General features: G+C 37.9%; 2 protein-coding genes across 2 annotated transcripts; one reads left to right on the forward strand and one right to left on the reverse strand.

Annotated features, from left to right (window-relative positions):
- Window positions 1–210: 210 nt before the first annotated feature.
- LOC140233628 (tektin-B1) lies at window positions 211–5,951 on the forward strand. The gene is made up of 6 exons (XM_072313727.1): window positions 211–356; window positions 1,300–1,740; window positions 2,270–2,484; window positions 3,006–3,228; window positions 3,851–4,074; window positions 4,728–5,951. Exons 2-6 carry the CDS (start codon window positions 1,315–1,317, stop codon window positions 4,930–4,932), a joined length of 1,293 nt encoding a protein of 430 aa, XP_072169828.1. The 5' UTR covers window positions 211–356; window positions 1,300–1,314; the 3' UTR covers window positions 4,933–5,951.
- Window positions 5,952–7,502: 1,551 nt separating this feature from the next.
- On the reverse strand, window positions 7,503–25,955 carry LOC140234542 (dynein axonemal assembly factor 11-like). The gene is made up of 16 exons (XM_072314582.1): window positions 25,881–25,955; window positions 24,127–24,268; window positions 22,714–22,807; window positions 22,049–22,122; window positions 21,475–21,552; window positions 20,640–20,736; window positions 19,506–19,581; window positions 18,669–18,779; window positions 16,872–16,972; window positions 16,125–16,199; window positions 14,860–14,955; window positions 13,772–13,855; window positions 12,734–12,869; window positions 11,412–11,507; window positions 10,854–10,942; window positions 7,503–10,153 (listed from the first exon to the last, which is right to left on the reverse strand). The coding sequence occupies exons 2-16, from the start codon at window positions 24,134–24,136 to the stop codon at window positions 9,976–9,978; spliced, it is 1,395 nt and encodes a 464-aa protein (XP_072170683.1). The 5' UTR covers window positions 24,137–24,268; window positions 25,881–25,955; the 3' UTR covers window positions 7,503–9,975.
- Window positions 25,956–26,123: the final 168 nt, after the last annotated feature.

A 26,123-nucleotide genomic window follows, 5' to 3' on the forward strand; every position in this document is an offset into this window, starting at 1 on the left:
GTCAAATGTAAATATGAAACGACTGTTGAAAAGTCTAGCAGTTGCTATGACAACTATGAAAAGGTACGTGAACGTCTATTGGTAGTCTCATGCCCGTGGAGAGTCAATCAACCAATGACAGATAGCGGATCTTAGCTACTCTGCCCATTTGTTATCGTTGCTAGGCAGCGATCACCTGTGTACGGGAAATAATGAGGAGGAGTCGCTTTGGCCAATGTTTTGGCAGCACGCTTTCGATATCGAGATCATTCATTGATGTGCTTGCATAGACTACAGGAAAACTGACGAGACGAACAGACATCGGTGCTGAAGGAATTAGCCAGGATTTAGTAGTTTTACATCACTGCAATACAGAGGTTGGTAAAAGAGACAAATTGTCATTATGCTTCTCGACAATTTTGTCATGTTTATTAGACATCTAACTTGCTTTGTTTAGGTCTAACTCCAACTGTTAATTTTTTCCCCTGCCCTGCAATTATGTTTCAGTAGGCCTAACGTTAGGACCTAATTCCGCACAAATTTTTAAATCATTGAATGACCATGGCCTGGTGGTGCATGTGCACTTCTTGCTTGTCATGGTAGGACGTAGGTAAGTAGTGAGTTTGGACATAATCATGACCTAGATCCTCGGCCTATCTACTCGCTTGAACCTTGAATACCTTGAATAAGTACTCTCCCAAAAGCGAAGATGCTGTCCTGATGCTGAGTGCAGTGTAACTTGTTAGATCCTAACGGTTGAGTTACAGTTCTACACATTTTCTTTTCTGTTTTTAATGGGGTGGAGGGATGGATTCTGCAGGTTGTAAGTCTAAGAAATGGTTCTACTTCTAAGTTCTAATTCTAAATCCAACGGTTAGTCTCTACTTCTGATTAACCAGGGGTTACACAGTCGAGGAATGATTGAGTGAAATGTCTGGTTAGGCTCTCCCTACTTAGTTTATCTTTGGAACGTGCATGTACAAATAATAGGTTACTTAACAAAGTTAGAGTTCTAACTCTAACCCGTTAGATAATCTAATTAAAAAAATCTACATGTACGTAGAATCTAACTGCTCAATTTTCTGTAGATTCTAGACCCTTTTCTAACGTTACATGAAATATTTCTGGTGAAATTCACGGTGATTGTTTTGGCTTTTGCAGTTGGGTAAGGGTTCTGTGCAGTCTAGAACCTATAGAAATTTTTCTACTTATAGTAGCTACAGTACAGTAATAGTATTGTAGTACTGTCAACGTTATTCTCTAGGTAACGTTAGAACCATCTGATCTATCTCAACTTTCTGAATTCTTTTTTTTTTCCAGATAACAAAAAAAAAGATGTCCATCAAAACAGATATCGCCAGCAAGCCAGTAAACCACTTTGCCCCTTCAGACTGGCACACAAACAGTCACCTGCTTTCCACAAATGCGGAGCGTCTCCGTGATAATTCACACTCCACACGCCAAGAGTCTAGCCATCTACGCAACGAGACCTACAACCGCACATCATGGGGAATCCACGACAACACAACCCGCCTCTCAAACAGGATCGACGACATCGAAACATGGCGAGAAACCCTGGAGAAGACTCTTGCTGATGTCGACGAGGAGATCAGGAAATTGGAGGATGACAAGGAGTTGGCCGAGAGGGCGCTAGAGGCAAAGGCCCTTCCCCTTGATGTTGCTTCAGAGTGCAAGACACTGCGTGACGGAAGGCGGGATATCGATGTTGTAGATGACCTAGCAAATTCTGAAGTAATCAAGGTTAGCAATACATATTTCTTCTTCTTCTTCTGATAATCCTTCAGGCTTGTAGTAGGACAACTCTAGGCTGAACTGCAATTGTCAGAGAAAAGATCTTCAAGATTCTAACACAGCAAGGATCTAATATCCTTCATTTGTTTAAAAAAACAAAACAAAACAAGTGTGGTTTTTTTTTCCCATGTGTCTCAAGATATAAGACGAAAGTAATATATTGCTTGATGATGATGATGATGATTCACAGCATTTGTATGGCACCATATACTATTTGTTTAAAAAAAAAAAATGTAAGGGCAAGGCGCAGACTCCTCCAAGAAAGTACAAATGTATAATAGCAATTGAAAATCTTGCAAAAAAATGTGAGTCTTGTGTGAAGTTTTGAAATGCTACACATTGTCATCGATTTCACAGAGAAATGATAAGAGGGAGTTCAGTAGGCAGAGAGCACCATAACTTTTTATAGTAAAAAATTGGTGAAATTTTGAAAGTCAAATGAAATGTATGTTTCTTCTTAATTTTTGTACTCCATTAGGAAATTGATGTCATCGAGGGGATCAAGGATGCACTCCAGTCTAAGGTCAGCTCCGCCTTCGAGCAGCTCTGTCTCCTCCAGGAGGCCCGTCAGCAGCTGGCCGCTGACCTGAGGGATAAGACGGAGGCCAAGAAGATCGACACCTACTGCCACGACCTGAGCATCAACTCGCCAGACATCTGCTACCAGCCAAATTCCACCAGGACACCCAAGGGGTAAGGATCTTAGAGGAAACAGCACTCATTAGTGGCAGCATTACTAAAAGCCGAGTGCCTGTATCTGTTACTTTCCGCTGGTGACACGGAATTTTTACTTCAGTGCAGATTCAGTGTTCATTGAATGTATGTGACAATTTCTACATCCAGTGAAATTAAGCATTAATGTTTTTGGTGGGTTGCCATGGTGTTCAATGCGCTGAAAATAAGCCATAGATAGAAGCTGAAGAGTTTGAGTGTCTGAATATAAAGAAATCAAGTGAGATGTTAAGAAATGAAATCTATGGGAAGATGATACTAGTGAAGGAGCTAATCACATTTGTTTCAAAAACATAAACTGTCACTTTATTGCAAATTATTCATAATTTCTATAAATGTATGTTTTGAAAGCAAGAAGTACGTATTGGAATAACTGAATTCATACCATGTAACATCACATTAAACAGAACCCATTTCAAGTTTCATATCCCGACCTGGAAACATAGTAATTGTTCATTGGTTTCAATTGCTGACGCGTACAGGAGCACCACCCCACAGACATGGGAAGACTTCTCCCGCTACAACAAGGACCGGGCCGATGCCGAGATGCGTGCCTCCCAGCGCCTGCGTGAGGCCATCCACAGCACCGTGGCCCAGACCGACAATGACCTGGAGGCCCAGCGGCAGGCCACCGAGTTCGCCCTGCGCAAGAGGATCCACGAGATGAAGCGAGCCAAGGACGAGGACGAGTGGCAGAAGCAGAATGTAAGTGTCTCTGTCACATCTGTCTCCTTCACAACACTGTCTGTAGCTCTGCATCGCAGAAGGCATGCAGACTTGTAGCGAACCAGTCTCTTTGTCAATTGGATTACACTGCATGTCTTTTGACAGTGTTGTTACAATGAGCTCAAACTTCTTTGAATGTTTCATAGGACATTTTGTTACAACAGTTTTTTGAAAGCAGTAAAATCCCAAACTTTTTAATCTACTGGAACACAAGCATTGCCTTGTATGTGTATTAGTGTAAAGGTTATGCAAGTGATCACTGCTGAGATTTAAATGTATAAGTTGTGAAAACAAATGAAAGGAGATTGAAAACTAAAAGAATTAACTGCATGTGTCAAGTCACTCATAGATACCACCAAGATTAGTCATCTGTTTTTGCATGTTAACATACAAAGAGGTCAGATTTCACAAAACCCCTTTATAACATGGTGATTTTGCACATCCCAACTCTTCATATTTCTTCGTTCTGTACCCTGATATAGTGAGATACCTGATATATAACAAGGTAATGTCCTGGTTTTTAGGGCCTTGTCATAGCAAGGCTCCCCTGTATATGCAGAGGCATGTTTTTAATGGACAAATATGTGCTACCCTTCCACAGACCGAAGAGGAGATTGCCAAGCAGGAGCGCAACATCCGTGAGCTGGAGCAGGCAATCAAGGACAAGGAGAACCCACTGAAGCTGGCCATGACGCGGCTGGAGAATCGCACCTACCGCCCCAACGTGGAGCTGTGTCGGGACAACGCCCAGTACGGTCTGGTCAACGAGGTGCACGAGATCCAGGACAGCATCAAGGCGCTTGAGAAGAAGCTCCAGGACTCACAGTGAGTTTTTTCTTCCTTTTTTTCAAACAAGATCTTCACCAACCCTCACTCTGTTCCTACAGAACACACAGTAGAATCGAGAGAACATGCATTGCTTCTGTGCACATGAAACTAGAGGCAATTCATAAATGAATAGGAGCGACTTGGCTGTATCATTTCAAATTTTCTGGGTATGTTTATATGCAACAAGTAATGAATAAAGCATTAGCATCTCTCACCCAGACATCAGCATGAATACTTGTTAATCTATTAAATAGTTCAGTGGCCTTTTGAAAACTAACTGAAGAAATTGACATCTTTTGTCTTAACAACTTCCAGAGTATTTTGCCCTTGCTTGACTGGGTCCTTTTTTTATTTTCTGTTCTGCCTGTCTTTGTACTGATGAAAAAAATCATGCCTTATTTGGTGGGAGGGCAAGCAGTGATATTTTTATGTGTATCAAAAGAAATTATATTCTTAACAGAGTGAAGGAACATAACTTCATAGATATTTAGGTACTCGTACACGTACCTACGCAACCTGTACATACATTGTTTGTGTGTGCACTGGTATGATTAACTGACATAAAAACCAGAGAGTTGATGATTAATTGACATAGAAACCAGGGAGTTGATGATGATGTGTGCTAAAACTGTCCTTTTCCACTCTTGCAGCAACGCTCGTGATGCCTGCGAGAAGCAGCTCTACCGCATCAACAAGGACCTGGAACTCAAGAACAATTCCCTGGACCTCGACAACAAGTGCATGCAGGTGCGCGGCAAGCTCACCCACGGCCCAGTCACGCAGACCATGAACAACCTATCCACATTCAAGACGGACCGCGAGCTCTACACCGCGCAGAGGAATCTCCTAGCTTAAAAGAGAAAATATATTAAGAACTGCAATGTTAGGTACCTTCTCTTCCTTGGGTTTAAATTTGAAAGACTGATGCATGTATGATACCAGTTTATGTGCGAGCAGACAAAGATATTTCTCCATCCTTTGCTCTTGCCGCTACAAGTGTTGCTTCTTCAACTTGGAAAGGTTTGGGAATCTCGACAAAGAAAGCAGTGTGCCCACTGCGAGTGAAAGAGAAGAGAGCATACAAGCTTAGCTGGCAGGTCGTCCCAATGACAGGATCCAGGCCAGGTCTCAAGGAACTACAGAACAAGAATTTCTAGAAGATTTCTAGACACTTCTGTTATGTTTCCAATGTTGCTGATCATCTGCATGAAGCCCATTGAAGAAGACAAAGAATTGATACTTTCCTAATTAATTCTTGCATACCAGCTCAGTGATGTGATACATTTTTTGATATTATTTTGTTTTTGATGTCCAGATGTATACGATATGCTACTAAGAAACTGGCATGTCACATAGCAGTTATGCTGTATATGCAGTGTGTATGTTTTGTAAAGAAAAATATCAATCAATCAGGTTTCACATTTGAGGCAATTGATAGTCGGATACACTTTTTTAATTACAGCTTTGTCATTTATGGGTTTTGATTCTCTGCAAAATGAATGGGGGGCATAAAGCCAATATATGCAATGCAAATATGAAGTTTAGCCATTGTGAGGAGCTGATTCATGTGAATTTGTTACTAGTATTCAAGCTTAGAAAAGATGCATATTCTGCTATTATCCGTCCAGTTAGGCGAGGCTCTGCAATATCTATCATATACATCTACATGATGATAGCTCTCTAGATAGTAACATGGAGCCTGTTCCATTTATTTGCATGTTAGCTGCATTTCAGATCTTCATTATATATAAGAATGTTGTGGATCATGTCTGTTGTATATATTTCTTACTTCGTATGAAAATATGGATGTAAGTATGCCATCTTTCATGTAAAAAACATATACTGCACTACACAAAATAAAGTGATCTCAATGTGAAAAATTATTGTCGTGTCACTTATTTCTGTATGACTTGATGACAATCTTTATTTCAACTCCTCTGCGATCATTTCTTTAACCATTGAAAGTGTGAAAAAGTAATATAGTCTTCAGTATACACTGTATTAACATATGACAAAATCCCCTGTGCTCCGCATTCTGACAAAAATGATACCCAATCCCTGTGTTTTACTTAAATCATTAGCCAGCAAAATCAGGACTGTCTAGACTTCACACAATATTTCATGCCACTTTGGGTTCTCATCTGACAAGTCACACATAATTAAAGTCATTTGGTACAAACCTTTAGGAGGTACAATTGTACAGTGCACTCCCGTTGTATAAACAAGTCTTGTGATGAGGAAATCAAACTTCAGGTCCTAACATTATCATCTATAATCTTTATACTCTATACTGATTGGTTATAACACAATTTTGTTATAACGAAAGAAAAAAATTGCCGGTCCCGAGGACATTGCTACAATGCCAGTACACTAATACTACCTCAAAGACAACTTCATGCAACCTAGTTTCCAGTGAATTAGGCAGAAAAAATTAAAAATTGCAGTGTTATTCGATACATGCTTCTGACAACTTACGACACATTTTCATCAACCAGCAGAAAAAATAGTGTTAATGCCAAGACATCAACAAGCACTCATACATTCCAATTACAACCTTACATGTGTATAATCATTACTAACACATAGCCTGAGCATTTTACACACAAAATCACAGACAACACAAACTGTAATACACACGTGGAAATGAACAATGTAACAATCTTACGGTAAGGGATAAATAACAGAAAGGTGTTATTCATCCCTTACTGTAAGACTGTTACTAATACACAGCCTGAGCATTTTACACACAAGATCACAGACAACACAAACTGTTACACACACATGGAAATGAACGCTGTAACATTCTTACGGTACAGTATTAAGGGTAGTTTAGTGGTGACATGTCAAGATCTGAGATTATTTATGTGGATGTTTTGGCACTAGAGCAAATCTACACATGTGGCACTAGACTGATGTTGACCATCCTCGGGACTTGGAGAACAGGAAACATCTCATTATGGATCTATGCTCTTCAATAATACAAAGAGGACTTCACATCCTTTTTGAATGGAATTAAAACCATCAAAACCTCTTTTTTGGCTCCACGTGATGATATTGAAATGAACAATTCACAACAACAAATCCTACAGCCCATTCTTTTTTTTTTAATTCACTTCCTTGGCTGCCATTGGGTTTGTGCAGTCACAGTAAGTATAATTCTAAATATTGTATGCAAACAGACCTGGGGCCCGTTTCATAAAACTTGTGATCAGTGACAAGTTGTCATAGATGTGACAAGCTACTGAAATCCTTCCATTTGATTGGCTGAGAGCAAATTTGTCATAGAAATGTGGCAGTTGTCACTGATGACAAGTTTTATGAAACGGGCCCCTGGTGATACTTACAGTAGTATGCATTTTGAGTCACATTTACAAAAGCAAAGAGAATGCCACACTGCAAAATGTACCATAGTTGAGACCTCTTCCTTCGTATCACAATTATCGAATACTTTTATTGAAAGAGACACTGTCTTTTTAACAAGCCCTTTACATACTGACATAGTGGAGCATTTGAATCCAGGAATGAATATATAATATTAAAGATCATAGAGTAGGGGCCCCTTCCACGAGGTTTGCAAAAGGATTCTGCATTAAGTTGCAATGATTGCAGTTACTGCACCAACAACTGAATGATATTCTTTTGGATGTTACCATAGTAACTGCACATTATTGCGGCTTTCACTAATTGCAAATCTCACTATGGAATGGGCCTCTGGTTTTATCTAAATTTGGTTTAAAAACTGACTTGCAGCAATTGACACATTCTGAGGCAGAGGAAGACTGCGATTGCCTATATCACAAGAAACTCCTTGAAATCCAGCTTCATGTCCATTACGGTTGCAGTTGTGTATATCCACTTAAGTCAACTAAATATTCAATGCCTGGATCTATAAGTGTTAAAAACTTCAAATAATGTCCATGGACCTCACACAAATATAATCAGACATATGAAAGTCATTTGTTTGTATGGACGGTTGCCTGATATAACATAGTACTGTAACTTCCATTATAAATTTTGATGGATAAGTGCTTATTTGATAGATTCCTCTATAATTCATAGAATGTGCATATTTCTCTGCACGCTCTCCGACTTAGATAACTGCTTTTTTTTCCTCTCACTGTTATTTTTTCCTTCCTCTCCCTCTTTTTTCTTCCTCCATCACTTTCACATCATGAAAATGGCTTTCCACTAAAGGGCACATGTAAAAAACAAAACAAAGAAAGCTTGTTCTTCGAGTAGAGTTGTTTTAGCCTTATTCAACTCATACCCCTGATTTGTATTAGCACAGCCAATCATGTTAGGTAGACACTTTGTGCACGACAGTAATGTTATCTTTCTTTTCTTTTTTTATTCTCTTTAAAGCAGCCACATTGGGTGCAGCATAATCATAATCTATTCTATCATAATCTGTATCCCTTCATAGCATCTTGGATTGCAGTGCTCTGTAACTCTACTGACATGTAGGCTTGTTTTTGTTTCCTTTTGATTTTTCTAATGTATTGATCGATTTGTAATAGTGATGGGAAATACAATACTGTATATGCTATATATTTCACGGGGGTTTTATTTTCGCGAATTTCGCGAGTCGGGAGCTATTCGCGAAATTAACAACACGCGAAAATATTACCTTCCAAAATGAATCCCTTGCCTTGATGATACGAACATTTCAGTACTAGTATACCATGTCACGGCTTTCCGAACAGACCATACTGGCTAAGCTTGTTTACGTACATATAGCACGTCCACGTCTACGTACAAATACTGTAGAGAGCCAATCCATTATCGCAAGGGGACCACTCGTCACAAATCCACTGTAGCGCGATGGACTTAACCACTTCAAAAATGTTGAATTCTAACTTATTAGTTCGGAGAGTTTGGTAAGTTTTTTTTTTCATACAGTGAATAACTAGTATCATTCTTATTTGCTAGTAAGTTGAAAATTCACACTTTCTTTGCCACTTCATATTTTCTCTGGTCCCCCAATCGCGAATTTAACCACTCACGAAAATGTGTGACAGCGGCAATTCGCAGAAATTTATGTATGCGAAAATTATAGCGTATACAGTACATGTTATGAATACAGACACACAAATTGACTGCAACATACAAAAGTCTAACCTCAAGTTCATTCTAATAAAGTAAACAATCATTTGAAGCTGATAATGGTGCCAAAAAATGTCGCCAGTTGCCACAAGAACTGCTGCTCCACTGTAAGCTGAGTGTTAGTGATCTCCCTTCTTTAGTCATGCTGTTACCAAAATGCAAACCACGCTTTAGGTCTATGATGTCATATACAGCTGAGAGTCACTGTTCCATCTATGAGGCAAGGTCAAGATTGTCACAATATGCCACACGGCATGCATGCACAGCCTAGAAGACGCAGCTCTCAATGAGGTAGGAGCATATAGGTTGTTTTGCAAAATCAACACTGATCAAATCCTAATCCTGTGGACGTGAAAAGAAGTCAGTACTCTGACACACCATCCTGTAGCTTGCATGAAGAAGAAACATGTTGGCCATGCAACAGATTGTCTACAGCTTCATGTCTGATCTCTACATAAGGGCACACAAAGCCAAAGAATCTTAACTAGTGTCAATCATTACTGATGAACGTATGCTTCAATGTATATATTCGCTGATTGGCGCTATTTATGGTTTTCTAATGTACACTGGTGGGCAGCAAATGAAGATTGCTTCAATTAGACCACCCATGTTTTCCCACACCAATGGGCCTTTAAACCATCACAGATGCTGCACTCCATTCCACGCTCCAAGAATACAAGCTGCGTTCCTGCCCGGGTACAGATATGCAGCGAAACACTGGTGTCCGCCGAGTCACACACATCCTGCCATCATCTGTTTGCAGCTGAAAGATGTTGTTGAATCACAACCGCATTGTCATAGCAACGGAGGAACGTCAGGATCATCCACAAAGTCCTCGCTGTTGCTGCGCTCCTCCACCACTGGTCTCCTACCAATGAGTGGGCCCCTGCTGGGCTCCCCACCTCCCTTGGTCACCATCAGATCCACCTGCTTGCCACTCTTGGGGTCCACCTCCAGCCGCTGGAGCTTTTGCCTGCAGGAGAACAAAAAAACCAAAAACAAAACAAAACAAATTTGACAGCTGCTACAGAATGCTGTAAGTACGGACGTATAGAAGAAAGCAAAAACAAATATCAAAAGTAGCATTGTACAGTTCATCACAAGATGTCAGTCTACTGTCTTATCACTATGGGCACCCACATCACAAAGCCATCCATTTAAACATTCTGTGAGGAAGTATGATGAATTCAAACCAAAACATGAGGATGGGGTAACAAATGGCAGAAGTTCACACTTTCTTGCATGTGTATTTCATAAGAGATAAATGGGTTTATCATGTATTGTTCAGTGTTCTGCAACTGATTAAAAAATGCAGGTGAAGGTATATGGAAGTTTCAGCATATTTCAAACTTTTGTGTCCTTGTACTGTACATTGCATCTGGCCATGGAAAGGTAAAATAGATAGATATAATAAACAGAAGTTACAAATTAATTTATTTGCATTCATAACAAACTATATGCAAGATGATAATTCTTCATGGTAGACGTATTCATCCACTTTCTTCATGAAACATGTACTGACACTGCACTTATTCTATCATTGCTTAGAACTATCAGATTTGCAGAGAGTACAACCTTAGCATTGCTTCTTAGAAATCTAGAGTGGACAACATAATAATGCGAGCCGGAATAAAGTACAATAATTCTCAATCTAACATTAGTTATGAACTTACTCAACAGCCTGCTGTGTCTTTGTGGTCTGTTCTTGACCATTGGAGCTTGGTTTTGCTGCTACTTTCTTTGGCTTTATGTATTCTCTGGCCTGTAATAGATGAGTGAACAAGCAAAGCATCACCACGACTGTAATATTTCATATGAATTGGTCATTACATACTGCTTCTACACTGAGGAACTAATGCACAGTTTTCATGCATCTTATTACATTTTTAACTCAGAAGTTCTTGTTTGTATGTTTGGGTTTTTTTCTCAAAGCAGTAAGACTGAATGAGGCACTCGGTTTGCTGAAGTTAGACTCTCCAATAGAATCAACGACACAGAGTAATAACATATGGGGGGGGGGTAATAGATATTTGAAGAGCTATGACATAAAAAAGGTCTCTATTTATAAAATGGGATATCATGTAATTTTTACCAATCTACATGTAAGAAAACACAAACAGGTAAAAATTGTATCAACATAAATAGCATTGACAAGGGCAGTTAAATATCCCAATACAAACTGGGATAGACTGTGCATATTAAGTTTCATGAACTATTGCTTAAACTCTGACCTTTGGCATGGTGATCAGTAGGTGACCCGTAGTTTTTGACCTTTTGGCTTCACTCGCATCAGCCCTCACTTCTTCAGTGAGGACAAGCTGTAGTATCTGCAAGGAAAAATCACATACGACACATGTATGAACAGTGATAAAATCCTGTCAATATTGTGATTGCTGATGATGACAAAAATTTTAAATGAAATAGAAAAATGAAAAGAATAGCAAAACAAATTTCACTAAGTACTACTATTCATGATTTTATTTACTTATTTGCTTCACCTATGGTAGTCTTGATAACGACAAGGATGGTAATTCGATGAACATCAACAATGATCATTTTCACATGTAAGTCTATCACTTTATGATTTGCACTGGCTTCCAGTACATTAGAGAAATGAGTTAAAGCTTCTTCTCATTACTAGTAAAGCTATCTATGTTTGACACCCACTTATCTCAGTGGGTGTCTAATCATGAAATAAACAACTCAGTCTTACAGGCTTTGTAGCTCACATGACACCATGCTCCCAAGTCATTCATGGTGAAAGACAAAAATTACTTCAGGAGAGAGTGTTTTTGTTAGTGCTTCACCAAAACTCTGGAACACATCTCTGCATGCTTCCCAGAAACCTTTTAAGAATTATGATTGACTTATGTAATCATTAGCTTCTTTAAACTTTATATCCTTATCATATTGTAGGATTTTCATTGAAGAAGTAATCTATGTCATTTGATTATTAATTTGTTTGCTTTTGTTTTACTTTGACCATATGGTATTGTTATGCCGAGTTGAGTTTACATTCTTCAATAGGAACTGCACAATATAAATTCACAATTACTATTATTAGCATTAGGATAATCACCAGTTTCACTAATACCAGTCACAACGAGAGCAAAAGAAAGAGTATGAAATCCTTTGTATACCTTTGACCCACTTAACCATGAGCATTAAACCCCAACCCCCCACTCATCATCCAACCTTCCCCTGGGCCAGAGTCCCTCAAAAAAGAAAGAAAGAAAAAAAAGGTTCCGTGGCAACTGCATTGCTACAGTAAATCACATGTAAGACTATGATTAGCGCCACCTCACCATCAGCATCAGCAAATTCATTTTTACTGCATCTGTTCTTTGTTATATACACTCATTTTCTTTTTTGTTATTACATATCACAATGATTATATTCATACTCTGTATTCGTATCCAACTTTTCTGCCTTGTATCAATACACTTAGAAACGCCCACATGAAGCGATTTATAAATGTCATTTACTATTGTTATCAATCATTATGTGTCATACCTTCATTCACCTCAAACTCATCAATTCGTATCGTTCTCACCTTTCCCTTGAGAACTACTTTCACGTGCGTAGGCTGCACATCCACGTCAATAAGTGAGGTGTCCAAATGTTTGAAGCATGCCACGTCCAGCTCAAATTGGTTCTCCTTCTCGTTGTCCATCAGACTGAAGTCAATTCTGCGACAAAGATAAAGTGCCACTGAGCGATTCAAGAACACACACCATGCAATAATGTTTCCTCGAACCTTTGAGATCTCTTGCCCTCCACCGTAACATGTTTAGCTATCATATTTGGATTTGGTAAATCATTCCCCCCAAAAAAAAACACAACAACAACAAACAAACAACAACAATATCAAAACAACAACAAACATGCACACAATAAACACACAAAGATCCAAATAAACAATTGCCATGATATGAATCAGGCAAATGAAGGACTGGGAGGATTAAATAAAATTCCTATTCATGGACAGTTGTACACTTTTGTACTAGGACATCTGTGCTGAGAGGTAAACACAGCACAATAGGGTTTCACTGTAGCAACCCTCATCAGGGATTGGTGCAAGATTTAGTTTGGAGGTTGCATGAAGGAATCCACTGCTAAAGTTGCCAGTAAGTCTGAGTGTAGATGTGTGTTTTTCTCACATCACACATACAATTTTTGTACGAGCTTCAACAGAAATTGGCACCAAGTTTGGAAGTAAAAGCTATGATACCTTATACACTTGTAGGTAACAGTCTGTGTTCTTTATTGTCTAATTCTACCACACATGTAGATGTGACACAACGCTATAAATGTGAGAATCACTTATGTAATCTACACCATACCATAATACACACACTGTTTCGTATGAATATAAACAACATCTACTGTTTTCCTACTCTTTATGGCATCAGACATGTATGTCAATATTCAAACACTGACTATTATTAAACAGGAAAGTGTGTATGCATCGCTCTGCACACAGCAAATTTTTCTTAAATCAACCCCAAGAAACAGGCATAAAAAGACAACAGCTGTACACAATCATGATGCTTCAAAACCTAACCAGCACTAGAGATTTTGACAAACTTACTTGGCTTCATTAACGTTAAGAACTTTGCCGTCGTCTGTGGTAAGTCGGACGACCCTCTTGGCTGGATGGGGACCCCTTTTCTTACTGCAAACAATGAACAGTAATAATGGTAAATAACACCTATCCAGTAATCAGTTAACCCTCTTGGCTGGATGGGGACCCCTTTTCTTACTGCAAACAATGAACAGAAATAATGGCAAATAACACCTACCCAGTAATTATACATTCACAGCACACACTAGCTAATGCTGACACTGATCCCCTAAACATGCATGTACTCATATGTATATGTATATTAAACCAAGCACACATTCACACAGGTCATACGAAGTGGTTGGCGCATTGTGTAACATTAGTGATGCGAAGGGTCCTTTTCACTGTCTTATTGAATGTGGCACAATGAAGTATGAAAATTAGGTCACTATGCACTGGGAGAGTTTGCATGGTAGGGCAAATTCAGCGAGTGCAAAAGCGAATTTTTTGTGTGTGTCAGTAATTTTTTGTGCATGGCCAGGAAAGATGAATTTTGCATGCTTTTAATTTCATGGCTGGTAATAATGACAATTAAAGCACCCCAACAGCTCAACGTTGCTGCTTTGGAGTCACTTATTCCAATGAAAGGTAACCGATACGTATTATGACATCAAATTCACTCAAGTTACAGAATTAGCAAATATGAAAATATGAAATGAAAAAAAACTTCATATAAAGTAACAGTTCCATACTCCTCCAACATATCTACCTTGAGATCAGATACAGTGCACTCCCGTTATAATGAACAAGTTAAAACGAACATTCTGGTTACAGCAAAGTAAAAATTCAGGCCGCAACATTATCCACTCTATGTATTTTTAATGTTTATTTGTTTGGTTATAACGAAATTTTGATATAACGAAAAAAAAAAAACTGCCGGTCCCGAGGACTTCGTTATAACAGGAGTCCACTGTATAACTGTATATGAATTGATACCAAATCCACCACAACATGCCTTTATTTTGGGGCTAGTTTTACTTGCTTGAAATACGCAAAAACATTTCCACACCACAAAAACGTCCACCTTTACAGTAGTCTCTGTGTTTCAGACTCACTTTCTCTCCTCTTCCTCCTGCCTCTTCTTCTCCTGGACGTGATCGCTGATGGCTTTGCGGGATTCTGGAGTGTAGCCGACCTTCTCATTCCAGAAGCTGTAATAAGAATGAGATTAGAATATTATTCTTGTTTCATATCAGGTCAAGCCAACTTTATCAAATGTGTTCATTAGCAACTTGGTATGTATGTGCATTGCATCCTTCAAAGAGTTATATCCAGCCAACTCTCTCCACTGGTATATCAACAATTCAGTGGGCACATGTGCATACAGGTGGAGGAGGGGGGGATAGGTCATGACGGCGTTAACGCACATTAGACTCAAATGTGACACTGTGATATGACAGACAAATAAGCATATCTGATATGATTTACTGCTGCTGCTGCTGCTAGTAACTACTACTACTACTACTACTACTACTACTACTACTACTACTACTACTACTACTACTACGACTACTACTACTACTACTACTACTACTACTACTACTACTACAACTACTACTACTACTACTACTACTACTACTACTACTACTACTACTACTACTACTACTACTACTACTACGACTACTACTACTACTACTACTACTACTACTACTACTACAACTACTACTACTACTACTACTACTACTAACTACTACTACTTCTACTACGACTACTACTACTACTACTACTACTACTACTACTACTACTACTACTACTACTACTACTACTACTACTTCTACTACGACTACTACTACTACTACTACTACTACTACTACTACTACTACTACTACTACTACTACTACTACTACTACTTCTACTACGACTACTACTACTACGACTACTACTACTACTACTACTACTACTACTACTACTACTACTACTACTACTACGACTACTACTACTACTACTACTACTACTACTACTACTACTACTACTACTTCTACTACGACTACTACTACTACTACTACTACTTCTACTACGACTACTACTACTTGATGGACGCATCAGAGTTTTAGTACACAAAGCTTTGCCCTATATCTTATATTTCATTACTGAATAAATGCATGAATTGAATTGAACTGAATTACTCTGTCCATCATCAGTGTTTGCATGTCTGCTACCTAATGCCCATTCCAGCATGAATTAGGTATGATTATATGATCCATGTTACTATTAAACACTGTACAGTTACATGATACAGATAATGATAGATGTGGTGCGAGAAGAAGATCACAAAGTAATAAAAGCTTTAATACGAAAAGGTCTGAACCATGCAACTTACTCTTCTTCATCCTCCTCCTCTTCCTTCTTTGTAGCATCATCATCATTCTGAGATTCATTCTTGTGCTGCATGTCACTGAAGAAAATAGATATCAAACAAAGAAAAAGAAATTTAATATCAAAGGACTTGAATACTTTTGGTTAAGACCTTAGATCGGGTTTCTAGCATTTTTTTCTTTTTTGACAAGATAATGAGAAATCTCTTATAAAATGTGAAAGAGCATTAATTCCAGAAGGAATTCAAAGTTCAATTGAGGAGAATTGGTTTTGAAATGGCTGAGATATCCAAAATACAGTGATCCTAATAAATTATTACGATCACTTTGTATTACTTTGTTTTTGGATGTCTTAGCCATTCCAAAACCAATTTTCATCAAATAAACTTCGAATCCCTCCTGGAATGGTATGCTCTGTACTATCTTAAAAATGTTTTTTTAATATTGAGCAAAAAGTTAAAAGCCCAATCCTCATCTCCACCAATACTATATCATCCCTTTCACAATTTCCAAATCATGATTGACATGCTGAAAGAATGTCACAAATGTAGTTTCAATTTCAAAGAGCAGTCACCAAATCAAACACTGAATGAACGGACGAAGTCACCGAATGCATTCACTGAACATGATGACACCTACTGCAAATATAGAATTAAAACGATATTCTGGCTGCCAAGAAGTGTAAGGTGATCGTGTATGAGACGGATGTTCCTGTGTGCAAGAGGTGCTGTGACCTGAGAGTTCAAACTCACGATTGGTTGATGTCAGTGTACCATCTCTTGTCGAAGCCTTTCGTTGCCTTCTTCTCCTCTTTCTCCTTCATGTGGTTCTCTGCTTCAGCCTTCTCCTTTTCCTTTTGTCAAAAAAAAAAGAGTGAAATACAGAGATCTACAGGTACAAGTACACATCCAATGTGCTGTAAATGCCAAAGGTTAATAAAATAGAAAATCAATTTCATGCCGAGCAAAAAACAGAGGAAACTTAACCCTAACTAGGCCGGGGGGGGGGGGGGCCTCCGAGGCGCCCCCCCCCCTCGACGTTCCGCGCGATGTATCGCTAACGTGAAAAGCTATCGCCGCGACGTTTCTTGACTTTTTTCTTTTGAGCTTCCCGCATCTTTTGACACCAAATTTGCGATGTCCGGGCGCGCGGTTCTGAAGTTGCGCATAAATATGTACGTGCATGTCAGACCAAAAATTGCTCAAAAACGTGAATTCGTGTACAATTTCAATGCAAACTGTGCTTACATGCAAATTTCATAAAAGTATGATTATTTTGGGGTTTTATTGATTAAAATCAATTAATAACATATTTTCTTGATCGGAACAATGTCGCGGACAAGTTTCATTGAAAAAACAATGAAAAACATAAAGTCGAGAAAACAAAGAAATACATAAGAAATTCAAAAAACAATAAAATACTTAGAAATTTTTTCTGATGGCACAATTTCTTTCACTTATATTTGCTCACGACACTGAAAAGAGCATTTACACAAAAAATGTGCCCATTTTGAGCTTTATTTAGTGATTTATACCAAATTGTCTGATTTCATGCATCATTAAGTTTTTCAAGTTTCAAGTTTATTTAACCAATTCATTAAACATTTGACATTTTACAAAAGGATACAGCATTAAGAATAATGAATGGTTTGGTTTATGAATAAATTTGCATAATTTAGCATAAATGATATATTTTTTTTTAATTCAACTTCGTGGTACTTTAGATTACATCATAGGCAATGTGTGTGCCAATTTTCGTCGTGATCGCGCGGTCGACGGCCGAGATCTGGAGGGGGGGCCTGGGAGGCTCCCCCCCCCCCCCCCCCCCCCCCGGCTCTATGATCTACCTAAATAGCCTGGCCTAGTTAGGGTTAAAACAAGAATTGTGTGTACATACATGTATTTTGGAAACTTACTGAGGTCATGGCATCACCATTTATTCTATGTTGCATACAGGGTCAGTTCTAGTCTCAATGTTTTGTGAACATATGAGAATATTTAAAATTGCATAACTTTTTGGTCCAATCCTGATGAAAACTCCACCATTCTGTTTAGTCATCTTCACTCCATTAATCGAAGCCAACTAGAACATAGCATGGCATTTCACTTTAGACCTTCCATTTACTTGTGGATGCACTTCTCTTCTTCTTTTAACCAGCTTGGGATGAGCTGATTTCACTATAACACGTATTTGGCATAGTTACATTCCCGAGTATGCTCGGGACTAGTCCTTCAAAGGGGTTAACATTTCTCTTGCAGTCACATCAACATTTCCCAACTGTGAAAGTCTGCCTAAGAGTGGAAGGATGAGTATAAGAAGTTGGGGTCAAGAGATTAGCCATTCTCTGATGACCGGTCACTCCGTCCATCTTACACCTTCTACCAAGAGACTATCTATTCTCTGGTGATCGGTCACTCTGTCCATCATTACACATTTCACTGGGAGGCTAGCCATTCTCCAATTCTCCAATGACCACTCCCTCCATTCATCATTATAACCTTTTACCATGAGACTGGCCACTCTCCCATGACCGGTCACTCCCTACTCACCCTCTTCAACTGATACTCTCTCTGCTGCTCCAGAATTTGGGGTCGGATCGCATCGAGCTCCTGGATGGCAGCAATCCTCTCTGATTTCTCAATCTCCTTTCCATCTAATCTCTGACAAGAAATATGATAATCATAAGAAAATTATGAATAAATCTATGATATCCATGGTTCAACCAATGAATTTTTAAACAGGGTAAAAACAACGTAACCCCAACACCAACACCAGAAAAAGGATACTGTAAAAGTAGAACACTTGTGAAATAAAAGATTGATTTTATACCCGCTAGACTACCTAGAGTGGACTGCACCTTTAAACTTTCGCAAATAAGGACACAGTACATAATCTTATTTATGTACAGACTTTAGTACCTCAAATGTTAGTGGGATATCATTATACTTTTCCAATTGTTAAGTCATCGGCAGATTCTCATCTCACATTGTCATATATCTGTTTGTTTGTTTGTTGTTTAAGTTGCTGGGTTGTCAAAATTCATTGTTTTTGTTTTTGTTTTGGATTTTTCTTTTTCTTTCTTTTTTTTTGGGGGGGGGGCACTAGGATTTTATGCTAGGAAATTTGCTGGAATTGGACTCACTCATGAGTGACCTGGTAATGACAATAATGAGAATATTTATAATAACAATAATAATAATAACAATCATCATCATCATCATTGTCATAATCATAATAGTGATAAAGTAATAATGATGACAATGATTTTGATAGAAATTATTTATCATCAAAGTCATTATCATTATCACAAATGTAATCTTAAGAATTTGAAGATAAAAACAAACAAAAAAAAGCTTGACAAGAGCTAGTAAAAACGGTGGGTTTACCTCCAGCTGTGGGAGTGTAGCAATGACATACTGCCTGTAGCCTTCATACTCTGTGCAGGGATTGCCTGTCAAGAACCTACAAGGGAAGTGAGACAAAAAATATGAATAATGAACCAAGATCTTTCTTTCTTTTTTTTTTTTTTCAAATACATGATGTTTTTCGTAACATTGTAGACATCATAGTTGTTGTTTCTTCCATAATATTTGTTTTTATGTGGTTCTGCACATTTTTTTTTTCAAATACATGATGTTTTTCGTAATATTGTACACATCATGGTTGTTGTATTTTCCAAATCATATGTTTTTACGTACTGCACAAACAAAATAAAAATATGGCTGCTCATTCTGTTTGTATGCTTCATCTATCAGTTCAAAATATGTTGTTGTTTTATCAACTAAATGTAAAATGTAGGTACAGTGTTCTTTCAAAAATTTCACAGAGTCATAATCCCTATCTAACTTCCTATACTTCTGTACAGAGAGATTCCCCCTTTATTATAGTGCAGTCTGCCACGGTTATTCATCAACAATCATTACCCAATTCAGTATGACCTAGTTGTACAAAAGGAAGCCCACTCACGTGCAGCAATGTGGCTTAATCTAACAAGAAGGCCATTATGATACAATAGTGATTAGTGGGATTAGGGGGATGTGGTAATCTCTCATCATTGTCCAGATCTCATGTGTGTGGCAATCTTGGAACAAAGCACAGTAGGGGTCAAAGATCTGTTGTTTCACATACCCAGTTTTTAAACATTGGAAAATCCTGAGAATGGTCAGAATATGTGTATCAGTAGCAAGACATTCGCTCCTGCGACAATTGCTCAGTCTGATTTTCTCCAAGGACTATAGGGTTGTGTTTGGGTTTTAGGTTTAGTTTGATATGAGGATTAGGATTAGGGTTAGGGATATGTTTGTGGGTAGAAATTATGCTTCGGCTTTAATAGCGTGCAGATATTTCATGGGAGCAAATGTCGCAAGAGCAAATGTCATGGAACCGTGAAAACCATTACAACTGATGCAGATGTCAAGAAACTCGATGCAGCAATAGCCTGTGAAGCATACACACTACAACACACACACATACACACAATCTTACACGATGGAGCAAAGAGCAGTCACCATATGACTTACATTTCTCTGAGATTGTAGTTGTCCCGAAGAGACTCTATGCTTGTCACTTCTCCAACAAAGTTCACTGTCAGGTCAAGTTTCTTCAGTGATTCACATCCTGTATAGGTTAATCGTATGATGTGAAAAATGTCATCTTAATCATACTTCACTAGAATGTATGATTTATTATGCCATCATGGTTGTTTGCCTTCCCTTCTGCAAAAATCAGAAAGAACTTTGATCCCAATAAACCATTCTATTGATCATATATTCACACCACAACTGACTTCCTTTTCATAACATATTTTAGTTATGGCAAAAAATGAAACTTCACACACTGAAATTAGACATTGATTTTTATAGTACTTTCAAAATTGATTTCAAAACCAGATTTCAGAATTATCCCTATGATACAGGATTACCTTGTACAAAAATGTGATTCAACATTTGATACCTTTGAGTTGCCATGTGAAATGTGAATTTTGCATCATGTCCTAGGCCCCTGTCATTGGACTCTACATCAAAATCACATCGCATCTTCATTGACCAATTCCACATCCTCTACACTTACAGCATTTCACTGAATAAAGTCCTACACCTTTAGAAGTACAGATCTATCCTCACATGTCTTGGCTTCAGCTTGTGTTGTTTATTGCTGGATCACACAGATAAACCAGTAAAGTTGGATGGGTATTGCTCTTAAACTTGTCACGTACAGTTACGATCGACCAATTGTTAGTCTCATTATCTCAGTATATCATTCACTGTGCATTCATTTGTTTGTTTGTTTGATCATTTTCTTGTCTATGGTGGGGGTGGGGGATTTTATTAGTACTATAGTCTAACTGAGACTCACCTGACAGATTTTCAATCCTTTCAATGTTATTGAGGGCAAGATTCAGGTACTCCAGTTTCTTGAGGCGACCTACATTTTCTGTGAAATAAGAAAACAATGGAGTACATCACTTGCAGAATTACAAAAACAAAAAATACAGTATAAGAATAATGTTTTGAATAGAACACCTTTGCAAATGAGCATATTAAATACAACTATAATTCTGATAAGCTTTGGAGAAACTTCAGTTGTACGGTCACATTGTGTCTCCATTTGAAAACCAAATTTGCATTGTATCCATTGATCGTCAATAGTTTTAAAGATCTGATTATATTTCCACCAACAGTAAGTTTGGTCCAGATCAGACTATCATTTCAGTAGCAAATTAATCAATTACACCTTTCATTAATCATAAAGAAAAACAAATATAACCACTGCAAATTCTGCACTCAGAATATCCCCGTCGCAAAAAAATCACATTAATTCCATTCACATATTTTCCAAAACTTCACATCCATTCATCCCGGATCCATTAAATTGTATGTAGGTACTCTATGAAAGCAAAGGAAACAATAGTGTGTACAATATTACCCACCTATTCTAGGAATAAGATTACTCTGAAGATACAGGATCTTCAGGTCTCTGCACCATTTGTCCAGAAATTCAATCCTGAATATGAAAATAGCACAAAATCACAAAAACACAAGATTAGTGTTATGGTTACATGCATTATTCAGCTTACACAGTCTATAACCACCATACACAGACCCATGTCATTTTTTTTTTTTTTTTTTTTTTTTTTTTTTTTTTTTTTTTTTTTTTACATACAAATGTATTTCATTCTTTCATTCTTTTCTGTTTTTTCAATCTTCTGCTTTTTTTTTCAATGAGATAGTCATCTGTAAAAGAATGCAGAGAAAAAAACCTGTAAAAGAGCTTGGTAAAATATGACTGAAGTCTGACAAATGATGGCTATTTACATCAACATTCAAAAGGGGAAAAAAAAAAGAGCTACTGTGGTCATGTGACTGTTATATTACATGCACAATATAATACAGTGTATAGTGCATGTAGTAGTGTGTGCATGAAAGCTGAAAGCAAGATTGCCACCTGAGAATCAATCTAACAGGGATTTCAGTGCATCATACTACAAAGACAACAGAGTTAGTGACCATTCTTTACACTGGGAAAGCAAAACTTGTTCTCTTAGACAATGACTGATAACAATAAATCTACCCATTCCTTTTGTCTGCCACATACTTTTCTATATCTTGCTGATGAAGCGACACTTCCTCCAGAGTTGATATTTGCATCTCATTGTGCTCCGCTCTCTTCCGAACCATGTCTTCTGTGACTACACATTTATAGCAAAACACAAATTATGAACAAAAGAATACATAAATGTATGAATGAATGAATGTTTGCATTTACAAATGAATAAAAAATAAAGAAATAAAATGAATAAGAATTCAACAAATTCATACGTAGTCAAACAAATTTAGATAAGTAAATAGATCATAACAGATATCAATTAATAAATTACCTAATGAATTACAATAAAATTCACATTCACTAGCATAGTTACTTTTGCTTTGTTGCCATTTTTTCCTTTGCCTTGAAAAAGCATCCTCTCATATCACTTTTTCTTTTTGTCATCTCATATTTGATCCTAATTAAACAGGAAATATAAATTGAATCAGTTTCTTTTAAAGGTAGGGAATCCCATTTGCATGCCTTAAATGAAGAGTTGTATAAATACAGTGGTATGTTGAAGAGAGTATCATTTTAGAAACTCCCATAAAGTATTGAAAGTGGAAGGTAACATTTAGTGCATTTTTATTGACCGTCAGATTTTGAATTGAATTTTTTTCGGGGCTCACCGTAAATTCCAGCATATTACTAGGCTACCTTTGCAGACCCACGCACTGCATGTGTGTCCATCATGTATATTTTGTGAAGAAAGTTCATCAAAACTTACAAACATTTCTATATACATTCTTGCCACACACTCTATATGTTATTACATCAGCTCTTATACTTTTAGATTTGTGTCTATAGATAAAAAAATACAGAAGACTGCAACAAAAAGGCTTAAGTGTGGCTGACACACAGAACTACTGAGTAGTTGAGTTTTGTGCATTATTCAAATTGCAGATAACTGTTGACTTCCAAATTTCTCAGCAGTGGCCTAAACAAGTCCCCTGAGGTTCATATTTAATGTTTCACTGCATTTGGGAGGTCTGTAAAAGGTATCCCCTACCTTTAAGACAGCTTCCATTACGACACTGTTCTATGTCTGCGTGCACCACTGCTAAAAAAGAAAGATACTATACTCTGTCCATTGCTAAAGGAACTTTATTCCTCACCTGCAATGTCTAAAGAATCTTAAAAATTTCTTGCATACTTTTTGAGCTCACTTTTGGGACAATTTTACTTTCTAAAGTGCATTGATCAGTATGAAATGAAAATAAATTATTAGAGATGCACTTTCTTAAGAGCTGTTTATCATTACTATCATTGTAATTATTCCTACACATATTATTATCATACTCTTCTTTCTACACATCCTACAACACAAATTTTACTTAAATTCATTTTTTTTTTCTAAAGATGGCATTTCAGGGCCTTTTTGGGTTACATCACACACAAGTAGGTAATCTACAAGGTACTCACTGCGCACCATCTTGACTGGAAAACTGGGACAAGTGAACTTCACAAAATGCCAATTGTCTGTGCTCCAATCTTGTTTCTGGTACACCACTTACTTCACCTAGCTAGCAGGGTTTTGTGGCATGATCTACACTTAAGTATTTCCCTGTTGTAGAGGGTGAGGACGGCTGCAAAGAAAGAGGAAAGTTCTGGTCGAGGTGAGGATTTAGCTTTTAACGTTTTGCGAGATATTCAGAAACCACTCTATGAGCTGTCAAAGAGCATGCAGTTCTAAGGGGTATCAAAAGTTTATTCGATGAAAATCGGTTTTGAAATGACTGAGATATCCAAAAACAAGGTGAAACAAAGAGATCCTAATAAAGTTGTGGCATGTCGCCTTTAATTATTAGCACTTTTTTGGATATCTCGGTCATTTGAAAACCAACTTTCATCAAATAAACGTTGAATCCTTCTTATAATTACATGCTCTTTCATATTTCATAAGAGGCTTTTCATTATCTCACTTAGGAAGGTTCAAAACATGAATCCCCACCTCAACCAGTATTGTACAGTCCCTTTAACCTTATTCCCCCCACTGATCTCGTTCTTCCATAGAGATCAGTGACTTACACCCATACGTATGCATGCTGAACGTCGCCCGATTTCTCAATATAGAAACCTTTTGTTGTCATCAACTTTCAGCTGCGCGGCACGCCTCATCTTAGCACTAGCAGAAACAAGAGCACGCACTTTAGTGTACTGATGAAAACCTCAAAAAATGCGCAACTTGAACTCTCAAGTTCATTGACCCTACCTGCCAAAATATTGAAAATCCGTCATAAAATCCACAAAAATTCCTGGATCACTACCAGAATTTAATCATCTGTTACTTGATTCCCAACAGATTCCCTGCAGTGCAAGTTTCATCCAAATCCGTTTACAACTTTTTGAATTATTTTTGCACACGGATGAACAAACAAACAAACCAACAAACAAATGCCAAAGAAAATACGACCTCCTCCCTTGGCAGAGGTAACAAAAAAAAAAAATGTTAGATCTATATTTATGCATGTGTGCAGTCACTCTGACCTGTGATCTCTAGAAATATTTTCTAATTGCATGATTTCTACATGTACGATCAAACTTGTTGTAGAATCATTTTGACACAACAGAAATCTCAGAATGTAGGCTAACTCACGAACTTGACTGAGTTCTGGGTAGGCAACCTACTTGTACTTAACTAACAACCTGCCCAGGCCATAACCAGAAAGAAACCAGGATACGGCAACGAGTCGAACATGTTGCCATTGATACACACACACAAAACAAACAAACAAACAAACAACAAACAAGGAAAGTTTAATAGGGTCTACACTATTGCCAGTATCAGCGTGTCCATATTTTATAGAAACATCATTCATCATGGTCCCACCACTCTACCTATACCGATTGGTGACAATGGACATCTTATGACGTCCGGTCGTAATCATCGCATGATGCGACTAGACTACACTACGTCACTAAATCTAGATTATACTAATGTTCTAACATTGCAAGTAAGAATTCCAGATTAGAATAGAAATGCAGTATTAAAGACACTAACACGATATTTCACGTATCGGACTGGGGGCTGATCGTCCGTTCAGAATTTCGTTAACCCCATAAAAATCAACTGAAGAGACCGTAGAACTAGAAGCTTATCCACAAATTATAGTCCCCGTTAGCACATATAATACTCGGCGGCCTTAAACTTCGAAAATACAATTAATGCAATTTACCAGCAAAGGAAGCTTCGGTGTATCAAATTTTGCGGTACAATCGCAAACGAATCACCTCGTATGGACAGGTTCACATCACGGCATCAACAATCAGCGCTTCTAATAGTTCTACCTTTCGTGCGCATGCATACGCATATCGCGATAGTAAACAACCGCGATGGTGACGACCTTCGATTGACCCCATTCGCAGTGTGAGGGTACCGGTCCGGTGAAATTGATTCAGAAGAGTTTGTTTGCAAAAAC

This window comes from Diadema setosum, chromosome 10 (genome assembly GCF_964275005.1).
Source record: "Diadema setosum chromosome 10, eeDiaSeto1, whole genome shotgun sequence".
Classification (NCBI taxonomy): domain Eukaryota; kingdom Metazoa; phylum Echinodermata; class Echinoidea; order Diadematoida; family Diadematidae; genus Diadema; species Diadema setosum.

What these genes read in the sequence shown, in the direction of transcription:
- LOC140233628 (XM_072313727.1), top strand. Translation starts at nt 1,315, where the DNA reads ATGTCCATCAAAACAGATATCGCCAGCAAGCCAGTAAACCACTTTGCC. An exon ending in ACGAGTGGCAGAAGCAGAAT is followed by an intron (nt 3,229 to 3,850) that starts GTAAGTGTCTCT and finishes ACCCTTCCACAG; the next exon opens with ACCGAAGAGGAGATTGCCAA. An exon ending in AAGAAGCTCCAGGACTCACA is followed by an intron (nt 4,075 to 4,727) that starts GTGAGTTTTTTC and finishes CCACTCTTGCAG; the next exon opens with CAACGCTCGTGATGCCTGCG.
- LOC140234542 (XM_072314582.1), bottom strand. An exon ending in TAATCTTATTCCTAGAATAG is followed by an intron (nt 21,553 to 22,048) that starts GTGGGTAATATT and finishes CTTATTTCACAG; the next exon opens with AAAATGTAGGTCGCCTCAAG. An exon ending in AAGTAGTTCTCAAGGGAAAG is followed by an intron (nt 11,508 to 12,733) that starts GTGAGAACGATA and finishes TTTTCCTTGCAG; the next exon opens with ATACTACAGCTTGTCCTCAC.